At 35.8% G+C, this 23,265-nt stretch overlaps 1 protein-coding gene across 3 annotated transcripts in view; it reads left to right on the top strand.

Annotated features, from left to right (window-relative positions):
- LOC113234646 (bumetanide-sensitive sodium-(potassium)-chloride cotransporter) overlaps window positions 1–23,265 on the top strand; it is a 48,869-nt gene that overhangs the window by 17,004 nt on the left and 8,600 nt on the right. For 2 of the 3 annotated variants that reach the window (XM_026470046.1, XM_026470048.1), the window contains exons 2-10: window positions 7,870–8,001; window positions 9,191–9,500; window positions 15,160–15,228; window positions 16,959–17,139; window positions 17,737–17,996; window positions 20,301–20,409; window positions 20,537–20,664; window positions 22,533–22,739; window positions 22,954–23,185. In XM_026470046.1, the coding sequence (XP_026325831.1) occupies window positions 7,988–8,001; window positions 9,191–9,500; window positions 15,160–15,228; window positions 16,959–17,139; window positions 17,737–17,996; window positions 20,301–20,409; window positions 20,537–20,664; window positions 22,533–22,739; window positions 22,954–23,185 (1,510 nt within the window). In that variant the 5' untranslated portion in view covers window positions 7,870–7,987. Of the gene's footprint in view, window positions 1–6,630; window positions 6,657–7,869; window positions 8,002–9,190; window positions 9,501–15,159; window positions 15,229–16,958; window positions 17,140–17,736; window positions 17,997–20,300; window positions 20,410–20,536; window positions 20,665–22,532; window positions 22,740–22,953; window positions 23,186–23,265 lie in introns of those variants that run through there. The other variant, XM_026470047.1, reaches the window with a different exon arrangement.

Here is a 23,265-nt window from a genome sequence, read left to right on the forward strand (position 1 = left end):
CAATATAAAATTAAGTTTTTGGAAGTTAATCAAACGGAAGTAAAACAAACAATTACTTTTTCATTAAGCCATAAATTTAAATTATAAATTTGACATTAAAGTACCTTTTTTATTTCTTTGTACAAAATCATTTATCATAATTGAAGAAGTAGTATTTTCGTTAATCAGGTCACATAGTCTGGCCAAATATTCAGCTATTTGGCTACGCTCCTGGCCAAAAATTCAAATCAGCATTCCGATCATTATTCGTTGTTACACTAGTAGAGACTGATGTACGATCTCAACATCTCCAATTTCGGGCCATAAATTAATCAAGCATACCAGAAGGCTTAATGAGCGGTTCACCTCTTGAATGTCAGGAGTCATAGTCAATTTAGTTCGCGAGTCAGGCTGAGCGTTATTCCAATAAGTGCTTTTTGTAGCTAAATATTATAGCTATTTCTTTTTTTTAGTAGCGTAGAAATCCCTGTGGAAGAGTTCGTCACTACCACCTTACGTTTCAGGGTGGCGGGCGCCGGGCGTAGTGTCAGTGCCCCTCAGATCTTCGTGATTTAAAGCTCTGAGTGACACTGCACCTGTTATGGATAAGCGTGTCGCTTACAGTAGTAGCAGTAGAGCTTCTTATGAAAGAGTTCGTCCAGGGTGGTACTGCCATTTTACTTTTTTTTTTGCCGCCAAGCAGTAATGTCAGCATTAGTGTGTGCCGGTTTTTAAAGGTAAAAACAAATTATAGGAACGTAGGACTTGTCAACTTATGTCTCAGGGTGACGGGCGCATCAACAGCGATTTAAAGCTCTGAGTGGCACTGCAACTATTATGGTCAGGCGTGTAGTTTACCATCAGGCGCACGACTTGTTCGTCTCGTCACTAGATATTATAAAAAAAGCGCGCACATCTTGTTCACCTATTCACTAGGTATTTAAAAAAAATATTTCAGATTCATTATCATCTTGTTCCTGTGAGTTCATTGAATCTTAAAAATATTTTTTCCGAATAAGTTCATTCAATTGGGAGTTTCTATGTCATAATCATCATATACAGCCAACTGCTGAGCTCGACCTCTAACCTAACCTCTGTAGGAAATTAAAGCCGTAGAATACAAGCATACGTCTTCTAAGATTATGTGAGTTTTGTGAAACTTGACTCACTCTATGTCACTTGCAGAAACAGAACTCCTTTTTTATCGTTCTTAGACAACTAAACTGTTCACGAGAAAAGACCTGCCCTGTTGGTAATAAGCCCACGATCTTCATACGAGGCAAATAAGCGTTTAACAGGAGTTTCCCCGATTGCAACACATCGCTATTCATTCAATTTGGCACGGGTCTCCTCTCAGGCGAGGCCATAGTGCTCCAAGCTGGCCCTATGCGGTTTGGGGACCTCACACGTTTTCTAGGGTTGTAAACCTTCTTCGACGTGCAGGTTTCATTACGACGTTTTCCTTCAGCGAAAAACTCGAGAGACGACAATTCAAACGATTAGACTACCACGGTTTTTTTCTAAAGCTCATGCAAAATTTTATGCAACGAACGACATTAGCACACCGAATACCTAAATCTATATATCTAAAGCTAGCTATAGTTTCCCAAAGTGGTCCCTACCTCCCTCCAGTGGCGCTGAAGGATTCTAGAGGGGCGGAACAGGAGCCTCGGAAACAATTAGGGGGCGTTGATGCTGTCCATGGGGTGCTACAGCATTTGAAAAAAAAAACTGAAAAATCTATATAAACTACGCTATATATATTTTTTCCTTGTGATTTTTGTGTTAAGGCAATATAAAAAATACGTGTTTTCAATTTTTTTTTTGTGGGCGTTGAATATTTTTTATCCTGCTTATGTGGGGGTGAGCCAAAATGTTTGGGAACCTATGTCCTAAAGTATTAAAATTCCGTGACTAATATAATTTTACCTGTTGTAGAGAGTACAGGTAAAATTATTCACATAGTTACATACATTATTTGATTTAACAACTGAAACTTGTTTGTTTATCATTCTGTAAACGGGTCTTTTTCAGTAAAATAATATTTATTTTTATTTCTTTGTTATTTATATTCTTATTTGTATACAAATGTATACGTACTTATACTATTATAACAAGTTGTACATGTTTTACACAAAGGAAATTTCCTTCAACCCGACTGGACTCGAACCAGTGACTGTTGCCTCAATTTGGTTACCGCTCTGCCAACTGAGCTACGGATTAAGCTAGCAGATTTTATGAATTCCTCTATATATTTGTTGCGGATATTCGTATTGTGTTTATTCGCCTTTATTGCCGATATTCATGGTAGTAAAACATCATGTTATTGAATAAATATAAAAATATTGCACTATTATTAGTATTTTCATTATAATAATAACTACTCTTTGGAAACCATTTAGCCTTATTGTATACACACACCTGAAATCGTACTTGAAAATGATAGAGCCAAATTATATTTTGATCGAGCCATTCCGACTGACCGAACCATCCACTACAATAGACCAGACATCACGCTAGTAAACAAGATTGACAAAACCGGATTTTTAATAGACATTGCCGTACCAAACACGCACAACTTACAGTCTACAATATCCGATAAACTTAATAAATACATATAATTAAAAGAGGAAATAACCAGAATATGGCATTTAAAGAATGTAATTTTTTTTTTTATTTTTTTTTTTATTTAGGTTCATCAACAGTTGTAACATTCCTTACATATTAAATTTTACATGGGTTACAATCTTACGCTAAATGTACAACTAATTACAGATGTAACACAACATGCACTGAGCAGAGTAAACTTAATTATTTATGTTTACAGAAGAAAGAAAATAATAACAATAAATATGAAATGAAAAAAAAATAAAAATAAATTATCAGCAAGTTTGTTTGCTGAGAATTGTCTTACGGAGACAGGTTTGCGAGTCCGAGAATATATCGACGGTTGAACTGAACTCATTATGCAATTTGGATAAACGGGAGACTGGAGAGTTGTGACCCAATTTTGTTCTTCTTATTGGTGGCGACAGTAGGGCAACAATTTTATTACGAGGGTATCTTCTGGGAATTGTAAATTTAAACATGGTTAGCAATTGCGGGCAGTCCATTTTATTATTAAAGAGTTTATGGAGGAAAGTTAGATCCAGAAGATCTCTGCGCGTTTCAAGAGAGACCATTTGATGTAGTAGTAATGATAGTACCAATAGTTATTTCAACCACAGGCGTCATTCCCAAACAGCTACACAAGTCATTGCATTCCCTGAATCTCCCACCAAACATATACCACTTGTTACAGAAGGTAGCCATCGAAATACGTGTCGCATTGTCAGAAGGTTCTTGCAGATGAAATAAATAGGACGAGGTAGGCTTTTGTTACCTACCACCCTCCTCATAGACGTGCTGCAATTGCTTGATTTCGCCGCAAGTGTGGTTCAAAACAGCTAACAAGCTGAGAATAATAGTAATATTCACCGGAGCCAATACTCGAAGATGACCACACCAAAATCTATTGGGATCGATCCATTATCACGGACAGGACTATACTTGCGAATAAGCCTCATATTGTGATATTGGGTCGATCGAAATCGAGGGTATTTCTTGTGGACGTTACCATCCCGCATGACGAGAATATCGTGAAAGCTTAAACCGAAAAACGCCGGAAGTATCTCGACCTTGCGCACGAGATCACCGACATGTGGGATGTGGCCTCCACTGGAATAATCCCAATTGTTTTGTCCGCAAATGGGTTAATTCCAGTCGGCCTTTCAAACAGCTTGAGGCGGTTGGATTTCTGTGGCGTGTCGCTTCCAGCACAAATGCAGAAGGCGGTCCTACTCGATACGGCACGTATTGTTAGCCAGTTCTTGAACCTGAGTCCCTGACCCCGGCCGACTGTGCCATTGCCGGGAAATACCGCCTCTCCCATTTAAAAATTCAAAATTAATCTCTTAGGCCTTGGGAGAGGCGAGAGTCTAAAATAGATATAATAATAATAATAATGATAATAATAACGCACACACTCCATTTTCATTATAAATAATATATGGTAACTATACGTATAATATACTTCGTTATACTAAATAAATAAATTTCTGGGCGGAGGAGTGTACCGCCGTCGCTCTCCTCGACCATACTCGAGGGAAGAAGGTGACGCATCACTCGACGCCGCACGCCGCCACAAGCAAGGTCACCTTGTTTATGATAGCCATCAAAGAAAAGCAAGATAACTCTAATTCATTCATCTGAGGTTCATTACAAAGCAAACAAGTTAAAATAAAATAAAAAAATCATAAGCTAGTATTGTGTACGAAGTTGCTTATATTCTGAGCATGTCGTTATGTTACAATTCATCAAATAAGTCTGTAAGTGCGCGTAAGATCTATATTTTTTACATATACATGCAATATTGGTTTTCCCTCGCACACTGTCTTACGTCAACGTACTTAGTACCTCTACAGTGAAATCCATTTTGCTCTCGTACCTACTCGAACTGTTGAACGCTGAATCTCAGATACTCTACAAGAACGTACTTTATGAATTAATCTCTCTCGCCACCACAGAGCAGATATTATAAAAAAAATATGTGTTCTAAGGAACTTGAAACTTAAATGGATCTTGCAAATCTGGGCTTAATTTGAGAGCCATTACAATTTCTTTTTATCGACAATTTTATATGCGACTTTGTACTATGGAAGAAGAACTTGGTTACCATTTCCCTTCTCTCGTTTCGTTTCTTAGTATAATAAAGCCACATGTGATCTTAAGTCAAAATTGCTTCTATAACATGAAAATCATAAAAACAATACGAACTACATTAAACAAATTACGAATATATGAAATTTTATGACTCTCCTATTGTTGACTAATTTCGTTCGTGGAATTAAACCTCTCCTCTGTAAAGTAGTAATTCTGCAGATGTGGCATCATGGATGCGATTTATCGATAATGGAATTCTTTATGACATTAGAAAAAAGCAACATGAAAGAAAAGAATGGAGAAATCAGTTGCTAAATAAAAAAGTACCTACTAGTAGATAAATTACATTTTCGTCATCACTATGGTTTTGCTTGGCGACTAGACTTCCTGCGTTCCAGCGGCAGCCAGTAAAATCCGCACTGAACTGCTTTTGACTGGAACTTTGATTTTAGAATCAAAGTGCATAAAGCAGAGAGACGTATTTTTTCCTGTTATTATGTGTTTATGATGGCGAAAATTTTCCAAAAAGGAAATCAGTGCAATAAACGAAACAAGACTGTCCAAAACCCTTAACTAAAACAAAATCGTGACAAGAGTCACGTGTAAAATTATAGAAGCAAACGCTGTTGACGGTTAATCCACATAAAAGTGGTAATTAAAGCCACAATCTTGGAATTAAGTGTAGGTAATATACTTGATTGTTATCGTTATCTTTGTTTCTTCCTAGAGTACATATTTCAAATTCTGAACTACGTGTTTGCTCATCACTCGACTCACACTAAACGCCTATGTTTAAACTCTAGTGCAAACTCTATTCGCTAGATTCTTTCAAACTTTTCCGCAGACGGATTCGTACCATCATCGCCAAGCGGTGCGGCTTTTTGTTATTGACGTTTCAAAAAACAGTCGATACGTTTGTGTACATTCGGAAATATTAATCTATTCGTCTAACTCCTGTTGTTTTGCTTTGCTAAAGCACAAATAACGTAATATGTGGCTAACGATGTATATATATAATGTAAGGATTCTTTGAACACGCTATGACAGATTCTTTTATATAAATTTATAGTATGAAGTGGCCTCGTGCCACTGCATGAGAAAATGTTATAAATTAAATGGTTTAGACAGAACATAAATTTGCAGAACATAAATATTAGCGGTGAAGCTTTTTAAATAAGCCACGATCAAGATTTTGATAGACTCCAAATGTTTTCCAAAACAAGACTCCAAAAAAAAAATTGCATAGCCATACTGTGAAATGCAATTGTATTTATGTACTCGAGATCGAGTTTCGAGTTTGTACATTTACTCTGGTTAAGAATTTAACAAAATTATAATATCAAGTCCGTTACAATTTAAAAAACAATAACTGAAAAGTAATTAGAAAATGTAATTCATAAATTATTATTTAAAGGTGTTCATTTCGAATGTATCGAGCTTTCCATTTTACCTTCTGTTTATTACAAGTAAAGAAAGAAAATCTGAGATAAAAGAGAAGAGATGTGGATACCCAAAACGTGCATATACCTAAGTGATTGGATTGGACTTATGATACTAGTTTGAAATTGAAATCTGTCAGAGAACTATAACGTTATCATGTCACATTACAAAAGATCTATTCCTTATCAATTACTATGTATAGAGTCCGCAAATATGTAATTTTTCACGCGAAAACTCCACAACAATCCCGAAATGTGTACACTCTGATCGCTCAATGTGTACATAAATTATTTTTTCCTGACTTGCATTTAGCAGTTGGCTGCTGATAACCCTGGCCGAGGTACAGGACAAAAGGACGAGCTAAAAAGTCTTATTTTGTTAACCGTATAACAAAATGAGTAGCTGACCTAAGAGCACCTAGGTTGCCAGAAGGGCGTACTGTAACGGAGAACCTGCGCGAGTACACGCTGAACTGGGAGGTTATAAGAACGTTGTCAGCGCAGGAAGTATCCTCCAGCCCATCCACAGGTTGAAGAGTAAGTCACACGGAGAGGGGGTGCGCGTCGAGCGCATGTCGGGACGGGCGCACGCGCACTTGCGTGGTTTGTTGTCGTCCATACAACATATATACACGGAATTAGACCCGCCATGCTCCCGACACGACACGCGCCCGGCCCACACCTGCTCTCTGTGTGTTTCAAGCTTTAGTGTTACGAAACGCTACTGTGTGACCATATTCCATAGAGCTCACTATCGTGCGTACATATATACGATATGTACTTAATATCGACCATTGAAAATTTCAAATGGCATAAGTTTTCTCGCACCCCTTGCACCCGTGTTTCTGTTAACAGAGACATTGTATTAATACAATAAAGACATTGTTGTACAATGAGTTTATTTTAATATTTAGGCAATTGATGTTTTCATAAAAATAATTACGGAATTTATTTTTTAAATATAGTAATTATTCTATAGAAACCAAAACGAAGAAATTCCTTTTTGCAGGAATTATCAAATTTAGTTTTTTTACAGATTCTATGCCTTTCATATAACGCAATCATATTTTAATTATTTTTTGTAATTCGATATTCTAATTGTTTTTTTTTATTGCATAACGTGTTTCCATGGATTTTGGTAGTGTTATGTTATACTTCAGTGGCGTAACTCACAACTTGTAGCGACAACTGAAAACTGGGTTTCTCTGTTGTTTATAATAATTAAATTTTAATTATATTTTGGTGACAAAAATATAAGTGCGATTTTCAATAAAACTTTGTTTACATTGTTTCCAAATACAGTACATTGTTGTAATAATATTGAATATGTGCTTTCCAGCCTGGTGAAGTTTTAAGTTATATAGTAGCAGTAGAGTTCCTTGTGAAAGAGTTCGTCCAGGGAAGTATTGCCGCTATACCCATTTCTGCCGCCAAGTCAATATGAGCATACTGTGTTTAGGTTTTGAAGGATAAGAAGTGACGTGTGATGTAGAGTACCTCTCAGATCTTTGTGATTTAAAGCTCTGAGTGGCACTGCAACTGTTGCGGTCAGGCGTGTCGCTTACCACCAGGCGCACGACTTGATCGTCTTGTTACTTGGTATCATAAAAAAAACTCAACCGCGTATATTTGTTTTTTCATATAAACCAAACGTTTCGGGTGCTTTAAAGGTCCCATGGTCACAGCTGACTGTATGCATTTTAAAACTTGTTTAATTTTGATTTATTTATTATATTTTCTTTTGTTTTAGGAATTATCACAAAAGTATGTGCTGCTGTTTATCGCTGACCTCCCAAATAACTATAACTCTGCTGAAGGGTATTCCTTGCAAGACGAATTTCCGGTAATTCACCGACTACATTGACATCATGGCTGAGAACAGGTAATTCCGGTTGCCCTTGTAACATTTTCCAGGTTATCCTTATAACTTCGATATATTGCTATATGTAGTAGTAAGTTGACGTAGACGTCAGTTCTAATTTAGGTTCATGCTACTGATGTTATGTGTTTGCACTTGCGAAGTACTAGGCACTTATCACACATACGCCGTCGCCAATGCAGCAATGACATTAACATGACATTATCATTACATATAAAAGTATTCTTACCTATAATACAGTTAGGTCTCTATGTGCAGAACCAGTGGAAGTAGCAATATATGTAATAATAAGGACACTTCCTAAGTATCAGTTCCAGTACCTCCAGATGGAGGTGAACTGTAAGGGCCAACGCAAACCGCGCGGTAGAACAGAGGACATTCAATTTATCTATTTCAATTGAAATAAGACATAAAAGTCGATCATATACTTTATGCTATTTTAATTGAAATAAGACATAAAAGTCGATGCTTCGCAGAGCGTTTCTCTCTGTGGTGTTGAAGAGCACGTTAGAGAATATCGCAACGGGAGCTGTCGGCATGCAACGGCATCCACTGGTATGTGCCGAAATTTGCCTGAATGCGAAATCCGAGCGACCGGTAGTACCCTGCGGTACGCTAGCGGTCAGTTGCACTATCGTAAGGGCTATCTTTTATCATTATTGTGCGCGCTGGCTAGCAAAGATTCTCTATGACGCTCTTGCCCGCCGTCTGCCGGTTTGTGCTGACCCTAGCTATTGGAAAATGCGGATAGACTGTTTGCCGATTTATATAACTTTACTCAATTATACTAGATGTATGTATTTATTTGTATTAATACATGTTACTGAACTGCACAATTAGGAGGATAACGCATGTAACCTCGAGGCTCGTTGCACTATGTATGTATATAGGATTTCTCACAAGTGCACTACACATTTTTGAAGACAATAATGTGATTATTATTGTCAAGTAATGGATAAAAAATAACAATTTTTCACTTAACACCATCATTAAATTATTTACATTTGACTTCTCATGTTCAGTTTTTGTATGAATGAAAGTTAAATAAAAGATTTTTATATTAGCCTGTCATCTCTTTATTTCCATTATCCATTACTTACGTATCACTTTCCTATACCTATGCGTATCAGTGAGCGTAACTATTGCTAACATTTAATGTAATTGTACTTAGCAAATGCTTTTGTGCCATCAGGTTTCAAGTGTCCACCGTAGAAGGAGAATCCAAGAAGAATGGTATACATTTGGGTACAAGTATTATATCGAGGCCGCTTCGGTCGTCAGCGGAGGCAACAGAACGTGGTGTAGCGGTTGTAGGCCAAAACGCACAGGGCAATCTAGGCTCTGAAACATGGCTTCACGATGCGGGATGGAGGAGAAAACGATCACTCGCACAACTCACGAGGGAAGCCCTACCGAGGATGGAAAACTACAGAAATTCAAAGCGTGCCTTAAAACGGCCGAGCCTCGGCGAATTACACGGAGACCATCTTATTACGGAAGAGGTAAATGTACCTATGTGTCATTATGCTTTGTTTATCTCATAATAAATCGTCCCAAACGACATGAATAGGCGTAACTCACAATTTAAAGAAAAATACCTGCCTATTTACTTCATAACACAATAGCGATTGCGTCGATGGGATAGCGTTTGCCTCCTAAGTAGATCGTGGGTTCAATTACCACCAGGGAACTGCACTGTTGAATTCTTTCGAATCGTGTACATTTCAGTTTTCTAAATATCAATTGTATTAACGGTAAAGGAAAAGTAGTCCTTATGCAAGTTAGATAGAGTCAAGTTTCACGTAACTCAAAGAGGGGTTACAGCGACTTTTAGCAACGATGCGAACGCGCGTGCGTTAAACGTGCGACTGCATCGATACAAACGCACGATTGCATCGATGCAATCGCCTATGAATCCCAAGTGTAGCGATGCAATCGCGCGCTTGTATCGATGCAGTCGCGCGCTTGCATTGCTGCTAAAAGTCCGTAACGTAACCGTTCTAAGGCCATAAATTCGGAACGGTGGCGCATTCAACAAACCTTGATCGCCCCGCTGAACGCACTACGCACCGTTGCGAATTTGTAGCTTAAGAAAACGTGAGTAAGGTCTACTACGGCTTTAGCTTCCTACATAGAGGTTACTCGGGCTAAGCAGTGGGCTGTATACGATAATTATAACAGGAGTTCCCAATCGAATGATGTTATTTGAAAAAATAAAAACGTTATGCTTCAATGAACTCACATGAACATGAATCAAAAATGAATCTTAAATTGGTTTTTCCATATCTAAATTAAGAGCGCGTTCAAATCAGACGCTTGGAGAGCGCAGCGCTGCAGCCGCGCGTCAGATGCGCTTCTATTTTTATTTTTGTGCTCGACCACGATAATTGAAAATCAAATCAACGATTTTACTATATATATACTTTGGATATATACCTTTATATTATAATTATAATATATATTGATTATTGTAATGTTATATGCGTTATTATTATTATTCCCTGTCGTACAGGATAGAATTTTGCCAGTTATTTCAATTGCGCGCTGAACTGGTACACTTCTACAAAATTTTGAAATTTTGTAATAGCGCTACACACACATTTCTACAAGCGTCTTACAACCCGTCCTTATACCAGAGAAATTAGTTCTTATAGTCAGTAGTATGGGAATACTTCGTCTCTTTTATATGTATAAACGGTCACTAGCTAGTATGTAAATTGAAATGGCGCCATTATGTTATGACGTCACAATCAGGTATTGCCGTTTCTTTCTACTTCTTCATTTCTGAATTCTGGCATTTTGTTTTTCAACAATGTTCAGTCCTGTTTTGAGTTTGTTCATCAATTTAAGCCTGTTTATGAATCCAAATGAAAAGCATTTTTAATTAAATTTAATTAATTATTAAATTTTTAATTTTTAATTAAATGTAACGTATTAAGAGTAATATTATATAGCATGCAGGAGCAATGCAGATATCATTATTTTTGAGGTGCTAGTTATCTTTATTTACCTACAATATTCTGAAGTCAAATGAAATCAAGCGAGAATGAATTGATAGAAACGTCCTTGTTTTTGTCAATCATGAATCATTCTTTGACGTCATTAATTTTGCATAATGATCCCTATTACATGTGAGACTATAGAACATTTTCGGAAAATGATACTTTTTATACTTAGCAGATCCTAATGTATATTCTACAACAGCAGTAATCGATCTTAATAGACGATGACAAGTTCCGGCGATTAAAATGTAGTTATGCGATATATAAATACATTGAATATACTAGGGTATGTTGCCAAAATTACACAGAATGCGAAAAATGATATACATAACGACTGTAAACTGGCAATCGGTAGGTACTACCTCAATTTTGACAACTTTACAGAATGAAGAAAAAAGTGCTTGCGTCATTTATATAGAGCATCTGGATTATTAAATAAAAATACGTAGTTTTTAAATATGTTTGTTACATATGTATGTATACTACGTATTTTTATTTAATAAAGCAGATGCTATATAAATGATTTTTTCTTCATCCTGTAAAGTTATCAAAATTGAGATAGTACCGGTTGCCAGTTCACAGTCGATACGTAGGATTTTCCTAGAATATGTAGGAATTATAACAATCACTACTACAACAAACGATTAATTTTACCTATTTAATTATTGTACTGGTAACAATTTTTTTTTTCAAAATAGCTCGTAGCGACATTCGCGTGGCATGCGTGCGGTAGCAACAAGCACATATCTTATTTGCTATTCCTATTTTACTGAAAATATTATTATATTGTCGACTGTCCGTAATTATAGGCATAGTTTACAATAAATTGTTCATTATTCATTAATAGATTCAGGCATTACTTTGCGGAAGTACATGTTAATAAAAATGGAAGTAAATTAATTTACTACTCCGCGAATCCACTGAAGGTTAAATCGTGCCAAATAGCTGCGCTTCTGTTGAATATTTTTTCATGCAGTTAATTATCCCTCTGCATAAAATTATACCCAAAATATATATATTTCTATTTTTTGGTGGTGGTTTGTGACTGTAGTTGCGCTTGTGTTATTTATTTTATTAATTTTATGCGCAAATTTTATTTTTATTTTTTTATAAACTAATTTACTTCCATTTTTATAGTTGATTATTGAAAGATAAAGTAAATGTTAATACATTTGGTTTTTGAACGCACTGTATGTAACTTTAATGCTTTAGAAATATCCTGACTTAAATTTAAATACATAATTTTTAAAAAAACTACAGCAAACGATATCGGCCATTAAATAAAAACTTAGAAACTCCCACACTTCTACATTTTCTAATATAATTTATAATCTAATATAATATTTTATTTTAAATTCCAAAAAAAAATGTGTACTAGATTATGTATTTATTACATGTATTTTTACACTTGCATACTAAGTTTCTGTATGTAGCAATTAAAGATTTCCTTTTAAAAATCTTCCAAAATAAACTTGATATAATCTCGGCTAAAACAAATAAAATGTTTATCTCCTCTTCATTTCCTGTTGTTTTCGTAAAAAAAATATTTAAATGGAAGCGTATTATATGTATGTACGTTTTTGGCGAAGTTGTTGAAGAGGCATGTGCTATTATTGTTTTTGTTATTTATAAATATATCCACCTACCATTGTCCTTTAGTTACACAAAAACACTTTTATTTCGATCTGATATGAGTAGTTACTGCTTTTTATATAATAACCGGACTCTACTATTTATGAATTTAACAGCAAAACAAAGGAAAATAAAGTTTGTTTGCGGTTGCCATCACTTGAATAGGCGAGAGCGAGAACAGATAGGGCCGGATTGTACCGGTGTGATTCAGATTTTTGTCTAATCTCGAACGCCATCCGAAACGTTTCGTACGTTTGAAAAATCCAGGACTTAATTCGATCTGCTTTCAAATCGTATTTCTAGAATCATACAAGATGAAATTGAACTCATCCATCTTTTGCTATAACTTTAGGTCAATGAAAGACACATATCATGTATAGATTTGATATATAAAGGAAAATCTTTTTGAAATAGTAGTAGAAAATTCTTCATGCACCTTATAATTTATTAAAACAAAAAGCTTAAACCAATACTGTAAGCAATTATCGAAACTGTAAACTTTGTAAAAAACTCTTAAAAACGTAAACGTATCGTAAACGTATCGATCGTACTAATATTTATGTCGTTTATGTTTCATAATATTGTTAATACAATCCTAGATCTAGATGTATGTGGTGGCCTATGTGGCCGGAAGTGGCAAATCAAGCGAACAATTATTTGTATCTATTTTTTATGTGATTCGAGCTCATCGTGCAAGTGAACCCATAGGTATATAGAACGTAGTTAACAAAAGGTGACATTAGTTAGTTTGTTGAACTTTTTACATTACATTCTTTCATGGAATTCAGTTGCATGCATTGATAATGACAGTAATTAGAAACATTTATATCTTTTGTATGTTTATGACATTGTATTTTTATATTTTTCTTTCAACCGTATGATTTTAGGGCACTTTCAAATTAGACGCTTATAGAAGCGTTACAATAGCACTACTGTGGCGCTGCAGCTGCGCTACTACTCATTTTCATACAATATTTACTAAAAGCGGCGTCACAGCGCCATCGTGTCAGCGTCACTGTCGTGACATGCGCGCTCCTCTTTTGCAATTACAATTAGTGAGCTAAAAATTACTGAAGCGCCATAGACGGGCGGCGGCCGCGCTTCTACAAGCGTCTATTTGAAGGAGTACTAAATTTAAAAGCGGAATCGAGCGGCGCAAATTCAATTACTCTCCTCCTCCTCCGTCCTCTACTGATAGTAAAGTAAAAACTTAGTTCATTAATTTGTCACTTAATACAATGTGTAAACCAGCTTTCTGGTGTTAACACCTATCATTTTATTTGGCATATTTACCATTCTTTAAAAAAATCAACTCACGTGACCAAAAAGAAGTAGGAGCAAGTAGTAATTGCCTCCGTAGGCGAACGGTTACCATGCTGCTCTGACACGCAGAGGTCCCAGGTTGGAGTACTGGGCCGGGATAAATATTTGTATTCCCTACATTTATTTCTCTCGTCTGTTTAGGTATCATTTGTGATTAGGTATCTATGTGTGTGTCCATATCACCCATGATACACGGTTTGCCCAGTCCAGGGCTATGATGTGTGCGGTATTATTTCTATTATTTTTGATACACTGTTCATGTGTATATTTAGCAAAATAACTTCGATACTGTAATGAATGCAACAGGCACGTGTGTGGTGTAAAAAATTACGTTTCGAATAAAAATAATTGACCTACTACGGATAAATGTGTAGATGATGAGTATAAACATATGGGAACGTGCACAATGGCGATTTGTCTCACGAACAGATGAATGTGGCATGATGTAAATCAACTGACGGTGTCCATCATGGCATTTATCACTCATCCTGGTACACACGTGATAGTAATCATTTGTTGCCTTGGATGCTATTGGATTCACGTGCAAAATTTCGCCTGTCTTGATATTGTTTCCTTTGGTAGGTGATCGACGTGCACAATTTTCAGAAAGCGTAGGATTTGGTTCATGAAATGTAGCGTTGTGTGCCAGAATAAGCAAAAGCGTGGCTTACGTGACAAACATATTATCTTACTCATACTCAAACTCACTGCACTGTATAGATACAACAGCCCTAGGAAGAGAGTTTAGGTCATAGTCGACAAAGCCTAGGGCCATACTCTCGAAGCACAAAATCTGTAATTACGACCGGTTTCCCAATATGGTTGACCTACGGAACTACTTTCGGAGTCCCTTAACGAAAAGACGGACCCTATCGAAAATATCAAACGGTTCGTTAGAAATTGTCAAATCGCGTTGTCATACAGTTTTAATTCGTGCGCCGATCGAAACTCATGTCTGTAGGCCATCCATAGTGGGAAAACGAAATAATTACGGATTTCGTGCTTTGAGAGTAGGGTCCCTAATGCGGATTGAGGAATCCTCGCTTCAGCGTGTTGTTTTCACAATCAAACACGAGCTCAATAACTAATGTTGAGATGATATTTTTTTGTAATTATCAAACATAGGTAATAAAAGGGTAAGAATAAGGAATGTAAAAGTGCATTAAAATGTAAGATTTTGCAATAGTTGTTTGTATTGTTCAAGGACGAAAGAGAACAGAGAGATATCAAGTCGCCGACGCCACACGCAGGGATCAAACTAGGATGGATCCAGGTAAGAACTACAATTGATATTATTTTGTCTCTACTGTTCTGTATCAAATTGAGAACTATTTTGTATCGTAAAGAACAAATACTAACATAGCTGTTTGAGGAAATATGAAAAATAATATTTTCTTAGAAGATACTTATACCAACACGGTCACATTTCTTCATGCCTCGAAAACCGACCTCGAATCTCTTTTTGAGATGTATCCGCACCGATAACTGATTAACTTTATTGTTAAACTGCTGTCAAGAAACGTTGTTTTCAGTCAGACAGTATCATAAGTCGTAGCAGCTTCTTAATCATTCCCGAGCTAAAATTCGCTCATGTTGTCACATTTTTGCTACCCGCTGTATCCTATTGCCTCACTGGACCAACATGACAATATTGCGTTAGTGGAGGCAAACACCTAAGTTCTTGAACATCGTCGTTGATAGCTAAGGACCTTTCGATCGATATATTTTGGGGAGTATGCTCAGTGTTTCATTACATTATTTGATTCCGTGTGACCTGTGTGCTATAGTAGATGTTCATTGCATAGAAGACTCATTCCATCAATTCACACGACCCATTTTGCTGCCGTTATTATACGTACAGATCTTTGCCGTGCTCTTTAAATCCCGGACAGCACAACTTGGGTATGTTAAAGGCCAAATTAATCAAGTATCTTCTAGGCAAGCTAAACCATCCTAGTCAACATCTAAAATATACTTAAAATAAATAAAAATAAAAAGAGAACTATGTTATTCACTATGTATGAAAATGAGTAACGTGTGCCAACACGGACATTAAAGCACTTGTTTTATACATCATAGTTATATAAATATGTATAAATCTTTCAAAAATATGTCTTTCCTTCCGGTTTGAGCTGAATTTAACAGAACGTATGTTCATGTTGGCAATGATCCTAATTCTACCTGTGTGCTCAATAACATTTGTAACTACAATATTGCTACAATTGCGTCTATTTCGGCTGGTCCAAAGCAAAACCTAGTAAGGGACAATGTTTTTGATAATAATTTTTTAACTGAATACTGTTCCACAGTAAGTACTCATCAAATTGCTGTGACAGCCGCTTCAATATTCTACAATTTACCAGAGATTACGAAATCTTAAAACCTAGTAAGGCACACCTAGTCTGTTTCCAAACCAATTCAAAAGACAGCAAGTATTTGAGACTTGCAAAGTTTAAAAGTAGTTAAAACGTTTTACTACGTATTTGAATTGACAATTAGTGGATAATAAACTTACTAATACTGAAAAATCTTAGTCTTTTTATTAATTTCAAACAAAATCAAATATATATTGCAAATTTTCTAAAGCAATAAGTAAACCAAATACCTAGCAAATACTGCTTTTTTATTCTGGCTGCTGCAGTAACTTTACTTACGTACACAAATATTCAAAATAAAAATTTGTAAAATTTTGTCTAAAGCACTTACTGGGTTTTGTTATCGAGCAACCGATTTTACCTAATTCTCAAAATAATAAAGGATCGAGAAATGGGAACAGTTGTTACTCAACCGTTCAATTCAAAGATCTTGTGTGCTTCTGCCAACCTAGTAAATACTTTTACGACGTACGGACGGACGTGAAAAACAAAAAAGAAACGTTAAAAGATTTGCAAGAACACGATGTTCAATAATATGATGTTCACTACAGCAATACTTCAGATTTATGTACATAATAACCCCATTACCACAGGAACGATCAAGATTACTAACTTTTGTATATTCCAGGGCGTACTGATACCATGCCTATTAAATATTTGGGGCGTGATGCTGTTTCTGCGCATCTCCTGGGTGGTGTCGCAGGCTGGGATCGGCCTATCCCTGGTCATCATCGCGATATCATCGGTCGTCTGTGTCATCACCACACTCTCACTCAGCGCCATCTGCACCAATGGAGAAGTAAAAGGAGGTAAGCGTATGTTACAAAAAAACATCCGCTCACACACTTTTTAAAATACCCAATAAAGGAATAAAAGCTTGAATCAATTGTTTCTTCTTTCTTCTATTAAAAGACGGTGTACTCTTCTTGTTATCTAAGCCACAATAAAAATAATAATACGCACCCTTGGTGTAATAACGTCAAATCTACAAAATAACTACTTATCAGGAAAGCTGCTAAGAGCAAAATCAGTCGATAACTTTTTATGCTTAAATAGAAGAGCTCTAAAATTTCACATAAATATAATATATGTTCCATGTAGTTCGTAGTATTTTTGATTTTCATACGTCCATTACATGGTAAAAACACTTTTGACGTATGATCGAACACATATAGCTGTACAATGGTACGAATTTTGGTTATTTAGGGAAGGACTGATCCATTTGACATAGATAAAATATTTATAATTGGTCTGATTGAGAACTGCAAATTAAGTTAAACTAATACATATTTTACTGAAAGTATTTAATTACATTCATATATTATAACTTAATAATGTTAAATAATTATATAAAAAAAGTATATTTTATATTTAATAATGTTAAATCCCACAAATCTGGTCCACAGGAGGAATTTACTACATAATATCAAGATCTCTTGGGCCAGAATTCGGCGCATCAGTAGGTATTATCTTCGCGTTTGCCAACGCCGTATCGGCCAGCATGAACACTATTGGTTTCTGTGATTCTATGAATAATCTGCTGAAAGATCAGGGGGTGAAGATCTTCGACAATGGAGCTAATGACACGAGGCTTGTTGGCGCTATAGCATTGGTAGTAATGTGCCTCATTTGTGCTGTTGGTATGGATTGGGAGAGTAAAGCTCAGGTACGTTTTTGAAAACTACAGCATCTTATAATTTATGGTAACACAAGGCAATCCACTGATTGCAAATAAATATACACATACATATAACTATAATCTTGACGTAAGAATGAGATTCTTTTGGATTGCACGGCACATAATATTACATACATATTTATATATGTTTTTGTTGAGCAGTCATCTAATGTGAACAAGATAATTATGACTGAACAAATTATCCACACGTCGGATCTACGTATATACCTTATTTCACATAGAAAGTTCGTTCTTTCACAAAGACAAGACTTATCGCAAAACAGTAAAAGACAGAGTATGGGATAATGTGATCGGCGTTCTGTATGCACGACACACGTAATTGCTGGATACCGCCCGCCCTACCGCTGGCCCGCCCGCCTTTCGCGCCAACACACGCCAAAGACTATAATCTAAAGTCCATTACTTTGTCCCATTTTTTAATAAATACTGCCCTTGTGAATGATTAGGAAATTTAATATTTATATTTAATCAATTATATTATTTTATTTATGACCTGGATACAAAGTTCTTCAGTAGAAAACATTTAACATTAACAAAAACGAAACAAAAGTTTAGAATTAGAACAAATTCAAATTAAGTAATTATCTACATAAATAGGATGTAAAGAATTACTTTTTTTCTACCGTACTTATAATAAACTTATAGAGTGGGATAAAAAACTCATTATTGGATAGTAAGTCGTGAACACTGCGTTGAACACTGACTTGGTTTCGCACACAACTGTCGCTGTCACTTATGTTTTCCATAAGAAGAGACCGTTGGTTGTTGAAGTTACGGCAGTTGAAATTATTTAATGTAAAAAGCAATTAATTAATGTAATTGTGTTGCCATTTAATTGTACAGATATATTTCTTTTACAAAGTATTAAATAATTTGGCACAAAATGGTTATGTATGAAAAAATTATTGAAATTGATAGTTATTTACTGTGTCAATGAGAATTTAAATAACTTTTTAGACATTATAAACATTATCTTAGTATGTCTATGTAAGCCGTGTACGCCGTCAATTAAAAATTTGTGTGTATATCAGTAGTCACTACATACACAACTACTTATCTTTTTTAACGCAAAATCATACAAGAAAATATTATTGTTATTAACGTACGCCCATCACACGTATATAGATAATTCATAATAACGTTATATACGAGTACTTCGTTCTCAATTATCTGAATTTATGAACAATTGGCACTCACATCAAAAAGGAAAATTTATTAAATTAGTTCAAATCACTTGGCTGATACGGTCTATTGATTGTAAGATAACATGTACTAGGTAATAAGTACATAAAGAACTACTTAGTTATATACTTAGTAATTCTACTAAGTTCTAGTAGTCTTTGAGACATTTATGTTTACATTATGGAATTCAATATTATACCACGATGACGAAATGAAGCATAAGATCAAAGTGATCTACATATAGACCTGACTGAAATTTCGATGTACTACGTGCTGTTTAAAACATAAATTTGATTCCTCGAAGTAATGCATGGTTTTGTCGGTCATTTACTGCGTAATATTGTTTAGAAACGTAAAAAATCGAATTTGAAGTGCTTATTAGAATTAGAATTCTATTCTTTTTAACCGACTTATTTTAGAGCGCGATTACTCGATTTGTAAAACCGATTTTTTCCACTTTCTATTAACCGATTTCAATAAAACTATCCAAATAGATCGTTAAACGATCGTTAATGATTAAATTAATAATAATAATAACGCACACACTCAACATAGCCCCGCACTAGGGAAACCCTGTGTCGCGGGTGCCATGGATACACACATAGACAACCACAAATAACACGCATACTCACCAGAGACATAAATGTAGGCCATACAAATATTTCTCCCAGCCCGGGAATCGAACCTGGGACCTCTGCGTGGCAGTCCGGCATGGTAACCGTTCAGCCACGGAGGCAGTTAAAATCCAAATAGATGTAATTCCACACACTTTTGAGGTCGGGTTTTTTTCATAAAAAAGTTATAATTATAAATATATCAATCTGTTTATACCGGACTATGACCAACGTCGTCTCAACGCAACGGCTTAGCAATCAAGTACTCCGAGTAGGCAAAATAGAGGTACCAGAACTTTTTTGTAAGTTGGTTCTGGGTGGTGCCCCCAGATTTCACTTCATTACTCTGATATATATTTTCTCGGGGGTAGTTTGGATATGTTTGTCTGTCACATACGAAAATTCCAATTAAATTAGAACTATCCATAATAAGTCTTTCTACTTACTGCAATAATGTTCATATTGTTGTCACCAGAATTTCCTGATCGCGGTAATAATGGCTGCAATTATGGATTTCATAATCGGAGCTTTCATGGGCCCCAAGTCACCTATAGAAGTCGCACAGGGATTTGTCGGGCTGAGCGGTAACATTCTTAAAGTAGTACCATTTGTGCCCAAGTAATAAAAAGACATAATTGTATAATGGGTATTATAACTGATATAGGTGCTTGTACTGACTGATATATATGTATGATAAATATCTAATTCCAGTGGATACAATTAATTCGAATTTTGGATCAGCGTACACCGAGGATCAGAATTTCTTTGCTGTTTTCGCGATCTTCTTCCCCTCAGTCACTGGCATCCAGGCTGGTGCTAACATATCTGGAGATTTAAAGGTACATAGTTATATTTTCCATTAATGTTATACACTTTTTAATTTTTTTTATAATACCAAGTGACGGAACGTAGAAGTCGTGCACAGTTGCAGTGCTATTCAGACTTTTAAATCGCAAAGATCTTATGGGCACTGTCACTGCGCCCGTCACCCTGAGACGTAAGTTGACAAGTCCCATGTGCCTGTGATTTCACCAGCACCCTTACCCTTCTAAGCCGGAACGCAGTAATGCTCACATTACTGAAGGTGGCAGTATTTCCCTGAACGAACTCTAGCTCTACTGCTACTAAAATGCTACATATATACACGTAGAGTACATTCATAGTTGGTAGACGTCCAAAAAGTAGTTAGAAAATGCTATTCGTAAACAACAAAGTACGGTGAGGCCCATGTCCAATGCGTGGGACCAGGAATCGCCTTATTCACCACTCGCTTTTATTAAAAGTTCGATTACCAAGTGCGCGAACGGAAACGTCAGCTCTATCGTTACTAACACGAGAGCTTTGGAATGACGTCAAAGTGCCTTAATTAAGTATCGAGGGCGGCCGGTGGGTGCGGTGACACCCCTTTGTTTATCTTGTTACACTACTATTTCTAAGAAATACCTTCGATTATAATTGTCATTACTATACCTTTTACTTGATTGTAAGAAAGTTGCTGAAACTAAACTAAAATGAGTATTGCCGCATGCCGTTACAGTGACGGCAAGATTCTATTTATCTTGAGACATGTATGATCTTCATGTTATACACTAGAAAATCGAATCAATAGTGTTGTTTGTTCAAGTGTAAGCAAAGACCAAGTCCTTGGTTTACTGGTGCAGTCGTTAACCTACACGGAGACGCAAAATTGGCATGTTTGTTTGTAGAAGCACACGCCCTACTTGCCTCTGACGATCATAGAACAATTACGATACAGTGACCTCATCAATACGTCACTGTACCTACTAATGAGTTCTGAATACGATTCTATCTTAGAAGTAATTTAACGCACTATTGAAAGAAACAATGTCGCGACACTGATCAATTGAAACTATCGTAAATGTTATAGTGACAAATGCACGAGCGAAAACTATTTCGACGAAATTGCAACGATCTATCCAGCGAAGAGTCAATTTGTTTAACCTTATATTTTCGGAATTTTATGACCGTTTTTGCAATACGAAAGGCAGTTCCCAAATCAATTAAAGCCAATTGAAGCATCAGTATTAGTGACTCAATTCATTTGTCTGCGGTTTGTAATAATGAAACTAGTGCCGTAAATTCTCTTACACTGAGAAGCTATGTCGTTTAATGTTATTGTTTAGACTTTGAATATTGAAGTTTCCTTCGTAACTATGTGCATCGATGTAACGCAAAATTTTATAGAAAGTTAAATTAACTTAATAGAGAAATAATTTAAGTATAAACTACTTAAATATATTCAACAAAATAGATTGTGGTGAAAAACAAATACAATTAAAAATACAATTCAAATACAAAATAATAATAAGAGCCCAAACATAATTTAATATATTAACAAGTCATTAAGGCAAAATAAGTATAATAATAATACAATAATAACAATGTTAAATTAGATACCCTTATCACGTTTAAATATAAATTAAATTAAAGTCAAAAGCCTCCAACAACAAATTCATCAATGCAATAAAATGTTTCAAACTCTTTTTCAATGATGATGATGTAGAATTCTGTTCTATTTTAATTATTTATTTAATTTGTTCGGTAGGGAGATCATAAAATATTTTTGTTCTTTGATATCTTTAACGACACATATTCGTAGTAAACATTTAAGATTCGTTGAAATAACTACGATAAATTAAAATTCCAATTGAAAGCAAACATGTATACATATTTGTATTTTCCTTAGGACCCTTCATCAGCAATTCCAAAAGGTACCTTGTTGGCACTGCTATTCTCCATGATAAGCTACGCGGTAATGGTGCTTGTATCAGGTGCTGGTGCCCTAAGAGACGCTTCTGGGAACCTTACCGACCTCATAGACAACTCCACGTACGACCTCAGTACTATTGTACATAATGCCACTTATCAGTATGGACTACATAATAGTTACACAGTAAGTTTAAAAAAGCAACAAATTAAACAAAAATGTATTATATACCTATATGTATATGTATAATTTTTCAACATAATGCGATGAAATCTTCATCATATGTAGCTTGGAGACATTCACTGCTGAACTTCATCTTTGAACCATAAGCACGCTTCATCTGGTCTACGGTTCACAAAAGTGATTTAAAAGTCAAGTCTGAAAATCAAACAATGTGCAGGTAATGCAACTGATGTCAGCATGGGGCCCATTCATCTACGCCGGCTGCTGGGCTGCCACTCTGTCAACCGCTCTCACCAACCTGCTATCAGTCCCTCGTCTAATTGCCGCACTAGGTGTCGACCGCATCTACCCTGGACTTATCTACTTTGCCAAGCCTTACGGCCGTGCTGGAGAGCCTTATCGGGGATATGTACTTACCTTCTTCGTTTCACTTGCATTTTTGCTTATAGGTAATATATACATTTATATTCAACTGCATTAACCTCTCCTAAGGCCCAGCAAACTATAATGGAAATAATGGGAAACGCCC

The sequence above is a fragment of the Hyposmocoma kahamanoa genome, unplaced genomic scaffold (assembly GCF_003589595.1).
Source record: "Hyposmocoma kahamanoa isolate Upper Pololo Valley unplaced genomic scaffold, ASM358959v1 86, whole genome shotgun sequence".
In the NCBI taxonomy this organism is placed as follows: Eukaryota; Metazoa; Arthropoda; class Insecta; order Lepidoptera; family Cosmopterigidae; genus Hyposmocoma; species Hyposmocoma kahamanoa.